Here is a 12,652-nt window from a genome sequence, read left to right as displayed (position 1 = left end):
ATGATATTTTAGAATGTTTCTATGGATGTTGATTCACAATCTGAAAAACCACTTTTTTGGACTCAGGGGACCTTAAAACGTATAGAAATTCAGAAATTGGGGTACCTTAATTTTTTTCGGAAAGCAATACTCTCCTTACCTATGGTAAAAGTAAAAATACCGGTATACAATTTTTATTTTTCCAATTTAAAACTCACCTATTTAAGAAAAGTTGAAGTTCGCGCTCATTTTTGTACAAGTGTTTGCAGATGGTCTCAGTTAATCTCAGTTTCAGTTTATCTATAGTGAGGTCCACGTTATAATGGCAGTGGATAAGGGAAGAAGAATAGCAATTCCGATCCTCTGCATTAATTAATTATATTTTTACACTGTCAAAAACATAATTGGCATCGTTGTGGACCTGGAAAAGGATAGTATCACCGGCTTTGTCAAATGATAGGCAAGGATAGCAAAACCAAAGTTGATCAAATACTGTCATTATAACGTGGACCTCACTATATTCACCGGCATCATGAAATAACCTGAATTGTGACGTTGAGACGTTGTATTGAAAGGTATTTCAAATGTAGAAGGGTAGGTTAGGGGGTTAGGCTTGAATTGAATAATTTGGTTCTATCCAAAAATTTTCCCTAGTCCTGGATTATGAACAGAAACGACAAAAGCATTGGTCAAACATGTGATTTTAGACAAACTGAAATTTAGATTAATTGATTGTTATCCAGTCGCAGTAGTTCACAAAAGTAAGTACGCTTGCTATAGAGTGCGCCATCACTGTTATTTTGTTTTTCAGGTCCTGAAGTACCGCATTCTGTGTCGGCGTCGAAAAATCGGCTTTTTATTATTATTAATCAGGAGAATTGTAAGTCTATTAGTTATTTTTCTCATAATTTCTAAATTATGTACGGTTGTTTATTTCAAAATCCTTTATTTAACTTTGATGTAGATTATGCAAAATACAAAAATTTCAATGGCTAGTGTTCATAACCTCAATAAATTTAGAAGCACTGTCTATTATTTTTATTAACAAATCAAATTTTATAAAGCAAAACCGCTTTATTTTATCTTGGCTTTAAAATTTACTTTTTGGATTTTAACAATCCAACGTTATCAAAGTTGTCTAGATTTTCATGGAATTCGGTTATATTCATAAAAATGCATAACCTGTCACATTGTCACCACATAATCTGAAGTAGGGCCTATGTAACTAAAGAAGTTATGTATTTAATTTCATGATTCTTTCTACAGTTACATATTTGTTGTATTGAATTAGATCTAGACTTTTTAAGTACTTCTCAATTATTACGAGAATTCTTGACTTAGGTTCAATATAATTGAACCTAAGCTTATATTTGAGCAACTTGACTCTTGAATTCCAATATTCTTAAACCATCATAAATAATAACTTAATTGCTTTGAAAATTTTGAATTACTTCTGTATTTAGAATGAATGTTTTTCTAATTTCAGTTTATTCAGCTTGAGTCATGATGGATATACGACCAAATCATACCATATACATAAATAATCTGAATGAAAAGATTAAAAAGGAAGGTAAGTTTATCTATATGTTGCATTGTTTATTTTAAAACTATTTTGTGGCAATATATTACTATTTGGTTGTAGTCTATCAACCACCTTTTCATAAAAAATATTTTTTTTTTGGAAAAGTTGAACACATTTTTGTTTTTGATTTAAAAAATAATACCTAATAAAAAAATCAAATATTCAATAATTCCTCCAAGATCGATAAAATTAAACAATATAAATCAGTGGCGGCTGGTGATTGAAAATGCTGGGTATTTCTGTTTTGATCATTATAATCTTCAGTAGCCTAGACTAATTGGTACCGACGCCTTTGATGTGTGTGTTTGTGTTATGGGGGGGGGGGTAAAGTCTGTTCTCAATTTGAACAGTTCCATACAAATCAGATAGTTGGTAATAATAATAATCTATATATTTAAATAATATGTAAATTTGAGGTTAATTCATTAATCACGGGACCTGCTTGTTTTTCAAAAATATCCAAGCTACATTATAATGTGTGACCTCGCACATTGAATTTATAAACCACAGCTTTTTCTAATGCTGTCCATCAGAGTTAATTCTGGCGAGATATCGGTGTAAAAACTACTAATGGCTGGTTGGTTCGCGTATCGACAATGCTATAGTCTGTGTAATATAAGCTTGGCCCTCCATCCGAAGAAATTACAAGTTTGCCAATTCTTGTAAAATTGCAACTTTCTCAAATTTCCAATTCAACGTCAGAATTGGATGTAGAATATCATCCCCGATATCCTAGTAATGCTAAAAATGTTTCAAAAATGGGAAAATAATTTCCATTATTTATGAGAAACTTTTTCGCTTTCACCACCTACTTATCCTTCGAAACAAAAAAGTTTCTAGCATGTCGAAAATTTCATGTTCTCTGCTCAAAATGTCTCGACATTGACGAACATAATCATTAATTAAAAAAGAACTATAGGTCGGATTATCCAGACACCAATAGAAAGGAGATATTCTCCCCGTTAATTTGATATAAAATTATTACGTATTAAGACGCCCCATGATTCTGAGGGAAGTGATATTGAAAATAAAAACAAATCTTGGCGATGTTTCCAATTTTATCATAAAAGTTAAATTTCCTTTTAATCCTTCAACCGTGAAACTTTTTTAGCACTACTAGGATATCTGGGGTGATATTCTACATCCAATTCTGACGTTGAATTGGAAATTTGAGAAAGTTGCAATTTTACACGATTTGGCAACCCTGTAACTTCTTCGGATGGAGGGCCAAGTCTCAACTTATTTTACACAGACTATAATAATCAGTTGTAAACAACTTCACCTGTCTTCCTACAAGACATACTGTCAACTGATCAGTCCGAGTTATTGAAAGCAGAGAAAGGTTGAGAGAAAATACCAAGTTACTTTTAGTTATTGATTGCCTGCTTCATTGTCAATTTTCACAGTTATTCGAGTATTTCCTTTTCCTTTCATATCATCCTTAAAATGCAGTATTTCATAAAAACTTGTATATACATCGAAGCGCAATTTAAAAAGAAAAATTCCTGTCAAATTTCATAGAAATCTATTGCCGCGTTTCGCCGTAAATGAACAAATAAACATAGGTTTATAAAAACATGAGAGAAATGCAAAACGGTCGACACGAATCTTAAACCTAGTTTTACTCTGTCAATAATATAAATATATATGAATTAACATATTTTTTTATCATAATAATGATTATATCATGCTATTATTTAGTCTATTATAGTTTTACTAACAGACTACACACACATGGAAGAGCACATAGAAACCTTTCACATCAGAATCTGGTACGGGCAATTTCACATCTAGACTTTTATTGTCTACCTAGCGCCACAAGCTGATGGTTATAGAAAAAATGCCACCACATTATAGGCTTCAGTAAATAAATATATCACAACACTAATATATAGTAAAAGTGCGCGTACAGGAGTTTCTTTGCAGGAGGATTGATGTTATATTCACTATTCAGTTCCATCACAGCGTCTGATATCGCGTGAACTGTGTTCACCGTTTACAGAGTTGCTCGTATTATAGAATTATTATGAAATTGTGAAGCTATAATAGGCTATATTTAATCAAGATAATATTAGAACCCCATTTAAGAAATAAATTACTTCATTTTTTTCTAAAAGTGATCCATTGATAATCGAAATGAATGGGGGCTGTGCAATCTTAACATGAGCCGCCATTGATATACATATTTTTAGTAAACACATTGTTTGAATTGTGAATCTTCTACAACATGTTCTTCAACATTCATAATGAAAGGACTCAATCTAAAGATAACCCATAGAAACTGGTCAAATCTTTATTCTATATAATTATGAATTCCTATTATTAACGTACATGTTCCATTCATTTTATTTGTAAAAATATTGTGATACTGAATAATCTTGTATTTTTCAGAGCTTAAAAAGTCGTTGTACGCTATATTCTCGCAGTTCGGACAAATTCTAGACATCGTTGCAATGAAAACGTTGAAGATGCGGGGCCAGGCTTTTGTTATTTTCAAAGAGATTGCTAGTGCTACTAATGCCCTACGTTCAATGCATGGCTTTCCATTCTACGACAAGCCAATGGTGAGTAGCCTAAACTTACACATCAAAAACAAGTCATCAAATTCGTTTCAATTTTAAGTTATTATTCAGACGATCCTGCATTTAAAAATACGGGATTGTCGTGAAAAATTATTATAATATTTGAAGGTCAATCATAAGATAAGTGCATATAGCTTTTAAAAAAGTTGAACTATTCTCAACCAGCTCAAGAAGTTTTGACCTGACAAATTTCTGTGTTGGTGTCGAGGTTGAGAATAGTTCACTAACAATGTTTACTAACATGTTTACTAACAATGGTTAGGCAGGCAAAGAAAGTATACACTGCTAATACCATTGAATCGGCTCCAAATAGCTGTAAAGCAGCGTGGGAGGCCATAAACAAACATCGCCCCAAAAAGCCCAAAGTTAAATCAAACATCAGTCCAGACAATTTCAATGATTACTTTGTGAATGCTATTGAGGATGTTTTGAAGAATCTAGATGAAGCTGACATGGACCCTGTGGAGAATGTTACAAATACAGTTCATAAGATGGATGTATGGAGAAGTATCAATGCGGATAGAGTCAGAAACATTGTCAGTGGCTTGAAAAACTCCAAAACACAGGATATATTTGGCCTATCCACTTCTGTCTTGAAAGAGACCATTGAACATGTAGCAGAACCAATGGCTACAGCAGTTAACCACTGTTTGAGGTTGGGAGTATTCCCAGACACACTGAAGCTGGCAAGAACACTACCAATTCACAAGAAGGGAAATACAGAGATTCCATCCAATTTCAGGCCTATTTCAATAGTGCCAATAATGTCAAAAGTGATTGAAACTGAGATGAAGCTGCAACTTACCAACTTTTTTGTGAAGAACAACCTTCTGTCCCAGTCTCAGCATGGCTTCAGAAATGGTCGCTCAACAGCAAGCGCTCTACTGTCATTATCTAAAAAGATACAGGATGCTTTTGAGAGTGGTGATTCACTTGCGCTTACTTTATGCGACCTGAGCAAAGCTTTCGATTGTGTGCCTCATGGCATACTGATTAGGAAGCTCAACAAGTATGGTGTTCAGGGTACAGTTCTAAGCACAATCAAGTGCTACTTGGAAAACAGAAGACAAGTGGTCTCACTGGAAGGAGCCTCATCAAGTATTAGAAATATGAAGCATGGTGTGCCACAAGGCTCTGTATTGGGCCCCCTGCTCTTCATACTCCTCATGAATGACTTCCCAGACAGCCAGGGCACAGTATACATACAGTACGGAAACTTGGCTAGTACCCTGACGCTAAAATCCGCCATCTTGTTAGGAAGCGCCGCATTGTAATAGTATTGATGGTAGGTTCGGATCACTTCAATGATCCGGATCAATTGATCTCGTTCACTGCTACGAGCCAATCAGAAGACCAGGATTGGAACTTCCCAAGGTCACGTGACGTGTTTAGTATTGGCGTCATGTAAAAAGCATTGGTTAGATAGGCGATTGACTACAAGTTTCCATTCTGTATATTCTGTGGCCAGGGGTCCATCCTCTTTGCGGACGACACCACACTGATAGCTAGAGGACGAACAACAGAGGAGGCAGCAGAAAGGTCAGTGGAACAACTAAATGCAGCAAAGTCCTGGTTTACTGCAAACAGGATGAAGTTAAATGAGGAGAAAACTAACCTTCTGGTATGTTCCCTCAAGAGGACTGCAGTGGAGTCTGATCCTGTGAAGCTGCTGGGTTTTTGGGTTGACAACAAGTTGAGGTGGAGTCAACATGTGGCTGAGGTCTGCAAAAGACTTTCCAGGGTTATATTCCTTATAAGAAAACTGAGACACATTGTCTCCAGGGATTACCTGGTCTCAGCTTATCACTCCCTTTTTCATAGTCACATCTTGTATGGAATCCTCCTGTGGGGACACGCGCCTTATTGCCATGATGTGCTGCTCCTGCAGAAGAAAGCAATCAGGGCCATTACTTTTGCGGACTACAGGGAGCATTGCAGGCCACTCTTCAAGGAACTGAAGATACTCACCATCCACAGCCAATACATCCTGTCCTCCTTGATGTATGTCAGAGACAACCTGCAGCAGCTGTCAACAAGAAATCAGATACACAGCTACAATACACGCCATGCAACTGACCTGGATGTTCCCCGATGTCGGTTGGCTGCTACTCAGAGAGGCTTCCCATCAGCTGCCTTGGGCTTCTACAATGGACTCCCAACTGAAGTAAAAAGTGCATCACGTGCAAGATTCAGCGCTCTCGTCAGGCAAAAGTTGATTGATAGAGCAATTTACTCGTTGGCAGAATTAGCTAATGAGCCTTTATTTTAATGACACAGTCTGTCTGGTAAACCCGGTCAAGGACGACGACAACAAGTATCAAGTATCAAGTATCAAGTAAGTATCAAGTATCAAGTTGAGTAGTACAGAGGACTTGAAAGTCCTAACTCCGCATAATATTTTTTCATCTTCATTCTCGATGTTAAGCCGTGTCCCCACTGAACATACATGTTCGGCAAACATGTTTGTTGAGGAGCTCAGGGACAAACATTTTAAAAAGTTTGGACAACCATTGTTTGTCATACAATAAATTACTGTTTTTCCAAAACTTTTCAGTGCTGACAGATATGAAACAGCTGTAAAACATAAAACCTGTTCTCCCCACTTAAAATATTTTGTTCGGTGACGTGTCCACACTGGCCAACGGGCAAACATTGTTTGTCAAACATAATAAAATTTGCCCAAACTGTTCGAACAAACATGTTTGTCGAACATTTGTTCAGTGTGGACACGGCTTTAAAATGTAATGTTTTCCAGTTCATAATTTATCCACACTGCATACTACCATAGGGAAACAATAGCATAAGTAGATATCCCATGGTATAGGGCGTTTATGTCGCAACTTTTACTGTTATCTCAAGCCGATAGTCCACGTAGTTCTTTCCCGTGAAGCTTTATGACGCTGGTAGTCTCTCATATTGTGCCGTCCATACACTCTTACCCGGTCAAAAGAGTAATCGGCTTGAGATAACAGTAACAGTTGCGACATAAACGCCCTATACCATGGGATATCTACTTACGCTATTGTTTCTCTATGATAATACCACTATTAGCATTCGAATATCACGCACTGAATGGAAATGTCACCCAGCTTCCAATAACTGACTGTCCCAGACATAGTATGAACTAGTAAGTTGGCATTTCTCCATGTATAATGTGTGGAAGTGTGGATGAAACCAACTTATGGTAGTACCAATAGGTCTTCAGTAAATCTGATATTAGTATATCTCAATGAAATAACAGGTTAATTTTTATTGTTATAAGTTCATCTATCTAATACCCTTTGTCATAAATAACTTATCAACAATTTAGTAGTGTTGAATACGGTGTGTTACAGACTTACAGTATTGATTCTATTCACTCAAAAGTGGTTTCATTTAAAATGAGCAATTAGACAGAATCTGCTGACAGGTGCTGACGATGAAGTATTGTCACATTAAATAAATTCAGTTACATGGCTTTCATGGAAGTTTCAATTTCACAAATCTGGCTACGCCAATTTTTGGTCGGCTGGAAGCTCCAGTCTAAACTAATACTATTTAGTATCAAACAGAGGAATTATTAATTGTTATTAGCTTCTATTGATTTAATATAGGCTATTAAACTTTTCTTATTTTATAATATTCTGGCAAATTCATTTTTTTCGAATAGCTCGTTTGGTAGAGCACGTCCAATCAATATTTCAGGTCACTATTATGTTATGCTCTGCTGCTCCATTCGCCCCTGTGTGCCCACATCAATCTCATTCTTTCCAATCGATTTTTTCTTAGCTGTTCAATGTTAGGAGGTTCACGTCTCCTTCTTTGCTCACACTCTGCACTTTTGTCTGAAGATTTTTCTATTTTAAATGTTCTCTGCAATGATACCAGACTTTTCACAATCCTTCAGCGTCTGCACAATCCATGCCGGCCTAATTTTGAGTTTCATTTTAAAAACTTATGATGAAACTAAAATACTATAACTATGAAAATTTATCAAAAACTTGTTTTAGAAGTCGGTCATCATCCATTCTCGATTTATGTCCAAAAATACAGTCTTTTCCTCATTGTGTGGATTTTGCTATAGATCTCTTTGTTGGTACGAGATCTGTAGACTGTAGTATTCTACCATGTCTCTCCTGGGCCCAAGAATATTTCCAACTATTTTCCTTTTCCAGCATGCCAATCTATCAATGCCTGCCCTCTGCACGATTCGAAGTGTTCCGGCCCCATACAATGCTTCTGGCGTTATAACAGTTTGAAATTATTATTATATTCATACTAAAGTTTTACATTATATAGGATCGAGATAGGTATATTGTGATGGAGGTTTTGATGTGAATGTATTTTGTTGTAGCGAATCCAGTACAGCAAGGTGGACAGCGACGTGATCGCGAAGATGAAGGGCACTTTTGCGGAGCGGCCGAAGAAGGCGTCGCGGAAGGCGGCAGCGGCCGCGGCGGCGGCAGGAGGGGCAGCTGCGGCGGCGGCCCTCGAGGAGCTGGCGGCCGAATCGAAGAAGTCGAAGCGGAAGGCCGCCAAGGAACAAGCGCGCATCTACCAGCAGCAACAGCAGCAGCAGAGTATGCAGCAGATGGCGTCGGCGGCTCCACCCATGATGGCTGGTCAGTATCGCCATACAGAAAGGATAACATAAGAAGATATATCCTATGGTATAGGTTGTTTATGTTCCAAATTTCAAGCTTAAATTATATTTGATTGGATCACTATAAAAACTCAAACTACTTTCTACCTCTGTTGTTTTTCGGACTCTGAATAACAATCCAGCTACCATGTGAAAATAGAACCATAGAGAAAATATGGCATAAGAAGATAGCCATGAAATAGGTAGTTTATGTTCCAATTTCAAGTTTAAATGATATTTACATCATTTATTTATTCAGTGTTTTTATTTGGTAATTTCAGTTGGAGGACCGACTACCGTACCCGAGCAGCCGCCGAACCAGATTCTGTTCTTGACCAATCTACCTGACGAGACCAATGAAATGGTTATCCAAATGCTATTTAATGGGAATTCTTCTAGAAATTCAAAACAGTCAGGATTCGCCAGATAAGGTGAATTAAGTGAACTGCTATTAATGTTTGAATTGAGGGATACGTCACATTGAACCTTATATGCAGAGTTAAGCCCGGGCCACAATTGTCATGCAGCGTTCCGATCCTACTCACGTCCGATATTTGTGTGGGGTAGACGAGTGGTGGTTGGATAGATTATATGATGGACATGACTGTGTGGCATGCACCATTCCAGGCCATTGTCATCGGAGTGAGATGAGTATGCTGCATGATAAGTGTAGACCTGGCTTTAGGAGTATTCCACAGGGAATGATTATGATAACATCGCCTTCCTATTTAAACGGCGAAATTAGTTAGTGATTTCGTGGATTAAAATAATGGAAAGAGTTTTAACATAAGTTAAAAGGTTGAATGTGAATTTTAACATGAATTTGTTTGGTACAGAAGTCATCCATCAAAATTTTTCATCCATTATCATAATTCCACGGGTCTACGGGTGTCATTGAATGAAAATAAATTTGATTTCAATTATTTTTCATATTAGCTGTATCTGTGAGTGCCAACTTGTTCATTTTTACTTCTACTCGATTGCTATTTAGTTCAGTCAATATAGATATAAAAAAGGGGGTGTGCTTGCAATTTATATTGTAGTTCTGATTTTTCAATATATTATTTGGGTACATAAGAGAAGTCCAGAACCAATTTCTTAATGCAAAATTTCCTTGTGCTAGATACAGGGTGGCCCAAAAACCTCGTATTTTCGGCTCATTTTCCAGTTTTCAGCTATTTCTGCCAAATCTTGTAATCGGACAGAAAACTTTGCTCTCGCCTTTTTTTAGATTATAAAATTCTGAATAAAATTAGATCATTCGAAACTCTCTATCTTCAATGAGTACTGAGTTATGATTTTTCAAAAATGAGTGAAGTTTGAAGGAAAAATCAATTTTGATGAATTTTAGTTTTTGATCAACAATATCTTCCGATTGTTAACATTTATATGTATAATTCAAAATCCCTCTGGGCGTATTTTTGTGCTCTACAAACTGAGATCAGGGAGAGCGCTCTATCTCAAATAGATTTCCAGGTACACCTGACAACAATGCTCCTTGTATTGTGAAAAACACGTAATTTTCAGCTTCAACCATCATCACCAACTACATTGTCCTCACATTGATATTTCGCACAATGACATAAGTTCATGAGATTATGTTCTATGAGAATCACCCGTTAGATGCACTTCATTTCAGTATTTCCTAGTGGAAAGGCGCGCTTAAGGACAACTCAAGGATCATAATTTCAAACACTTATAACTTTTGACACAATGCTCAGATTTCATCGTACTACACTTCATTCTTCTCGGCTCGTCAAGGCGGTCCAAAATCATGCATCACAAGTCAAATACGGTCGAAAAATGAAAAATTTATCGTTGAGTGTCTTAAGCCCATATTCCAATACAAAAAAAATGGACTTATCTTATGTACCCAAATAATATTTATTGAAAAATCAGAACTACAAATTGCATGCACCAATGTATAATAGTGACTGGACTAATTATATTTCAACAAAAATATCTTTATTGACTGCACCTCTGTAACTCAAACAAATTTAATTTGTGCAGATTCCCTGGCTTCAAGGAGGTGAGACTGGTTCCCAACCGCCATGACATCGCGTTCGTCGAATTCGAAACTGAAATGCAGTCGGGTGCAGCCAAGATTGCTTTGAACGGATTCAAGATCACGCCGTCGCATGCTATGAAGATAACATTCGCCAAGAAATGATTTTATTATAAGTGATACGTGTAACAAGTCAAGAACTATAAAGTATTCCATAATTTATGCAATATGTTTTTAAGGAAGTGTAGCGTTCAGTTTATAAATAATTTTCAACGATAATCTGTGTTTTATTGTGTCATTACGGGTTTTAACCTAGCTAGCTAGATTTGAATAATAGTTGAATGAAAAAAACGTTGTCGTAGGCTATGAATAGATCTTATGAAAGAATCACCGATGTTTTGCCCTTTGAAAATAGTTTCTTATATAAAGAATGATGAGCGGTTGAGAGTGTATTTGAAAAACATAATACTAATTTGGTTGACTATATTGTGCAATGGTTGAGCAAGTGATGTCTATTATTAATCCTTGAAATGAGAGATACGTCATATTGTATGAAGAGGTAGGAATAAATAAATACAATTTTATTGTCAGCCAGCCAAAAAAGCACAAGACAAAGTCACACAAATAGAACATGAAATAGACAGTCACACATTAAGAGACACATTGTTACTATTACATTGCTATTTGCTATTTCCAAATATTACAAATAACAAAGACAATATTACAAAATTAAGCAGCTAGTTCATACGTGCTAACAATAAGAATTAAGGTATGCTGATTCTGCTCTCGTAAAATTCACTTAATTTATAAAAAGGATTGTTTGCCAGCCAATCGTGCACCTTTAATTTGAACAGTTTTAGGGGTGTTTGTTGGAGGTGTTGCGGTGACTTATTAAGCTGCGTACACATATTCGCGCTTCCAACCCGCACCGAGCACGCTCCTCCCTCGTACCGCCCTCGTACCACCATCGAACCACAGTCGCTCCGCCCACGCACCCATCATGAACGTTACGGAAGATGTTAGATCTTCTCGCGTTCCTCGGTCGAACCACTCTTGCTCGCCGGTCGATCATCAATCGCTCTGCTGGAGTGACGTTCGGTTGCGGAGCAGAGCGAAAGTCTGTACGCACCTTTATACACCTTTTGCCCAACTGCTTGGTAGAATAGGAGTATTCTACAGGTAAATAATGATGTGATTATCATAATATTTTTATCAATTAAATATACGCAAAACAGTATTCAACCAGTATCTTTTTTTCATAAATTAAAGAGAACTCATAATGATAATATTGATTGATCGTTACTCATGTATTCAACAATCAGTGCTATCCTTGATGCCATCATACGAAGATGTAAGCCAATCCACAAAATGTGTTAATTCATGTATTTGTGTTTTGCTGCTCTTAGCTGTTCGACTCGCCAGAACAAGCAAACTCAATTCTAGTTGCTTGAACAAGTTACTGGCACTTTCCCGACTTACTTGTTCACAAATTTAGATAGTCCTATTATATTCTCAGTATTATCATAGTCCTTGTCCTAGAATTACTTCTATTATATAAAAATACCTTCTATATACTACTATAATTGGTAGTATCTAGGAAGTCTTGATTATTGATTATCTAAGTTATTTGTGAATAAGTAGCCTAACTAGCCTTGTTGAAACCAATCAAATTTGAAATTGAACATCTGTCCGACCTGTTGAATTTGCACCTGAATTAGAAATATTATGTTGTAGTTATACAGTAATTTATGCAACGTGCACCGCTAATCTTATAGTGCATTTTTGTGCAGCATCTACTCAATATTGATTACCTTTTTTCAAAGAGTGTAGACTATAATTTACAACAAACACCCAATTGTTGTACCAAATTGGGTTGTCAGTAA

At 36.5% G+C, this 12,652-nt stretch overlaps 1 protein-coding gene across 1 annotated transcript; it reads left to right on the top strand.

Moving 5' to 3' along the window:
- The first annotated feature begins 704 nt into the window (after window positions 1-704).
- Window positions 705-11,048, top strand: LOC111050063 (U1 small nuclear ribonucleoprotein A). Its single transcript, XM_039430241.1, has 6 exons — window positions 705-859; window positions 1,466-1,549; window positions 3,953-4,125; window positions 8,477-8,744; window positions 9,046-9,175; window positions 10,775-11,048. Exons 2-6 carry the CDS (start codon window positions 1,483-1,485, stop codon window positions 10,932-10,934), a joined length of 798 nt encoding a protein of 265 aa, XP_039286175.1. The 5' UTR covers window positions 705-859; window positions 1,466-1,482; the 3' UTR covers window positions 10,935-11,048.
- The last annotated feature ends 1,604 nt before the right edge of the window (window positions 11,049-12,652 follow it).

Source organism: Nilaparvata lugens, chromosome 6 (assembly GCF_014356525.2).
Source record: "Nilaparvata lugens isolate BPH chromosome 6, ASM1435652v1, whole genome shotgun sequence".
Taxonomy (NCBI): domain Eukaryota; kingdom Metazoa; phylum Arthropoda; class Insecta; order Hemiptera; family Delphacidae; genus Nilaparvata; species Nilaparvata lugens.
Note: the sequence above shows the minus strand (reverse complement) of the source record. Positions and strands in the feature narration are given on the sequence as shown.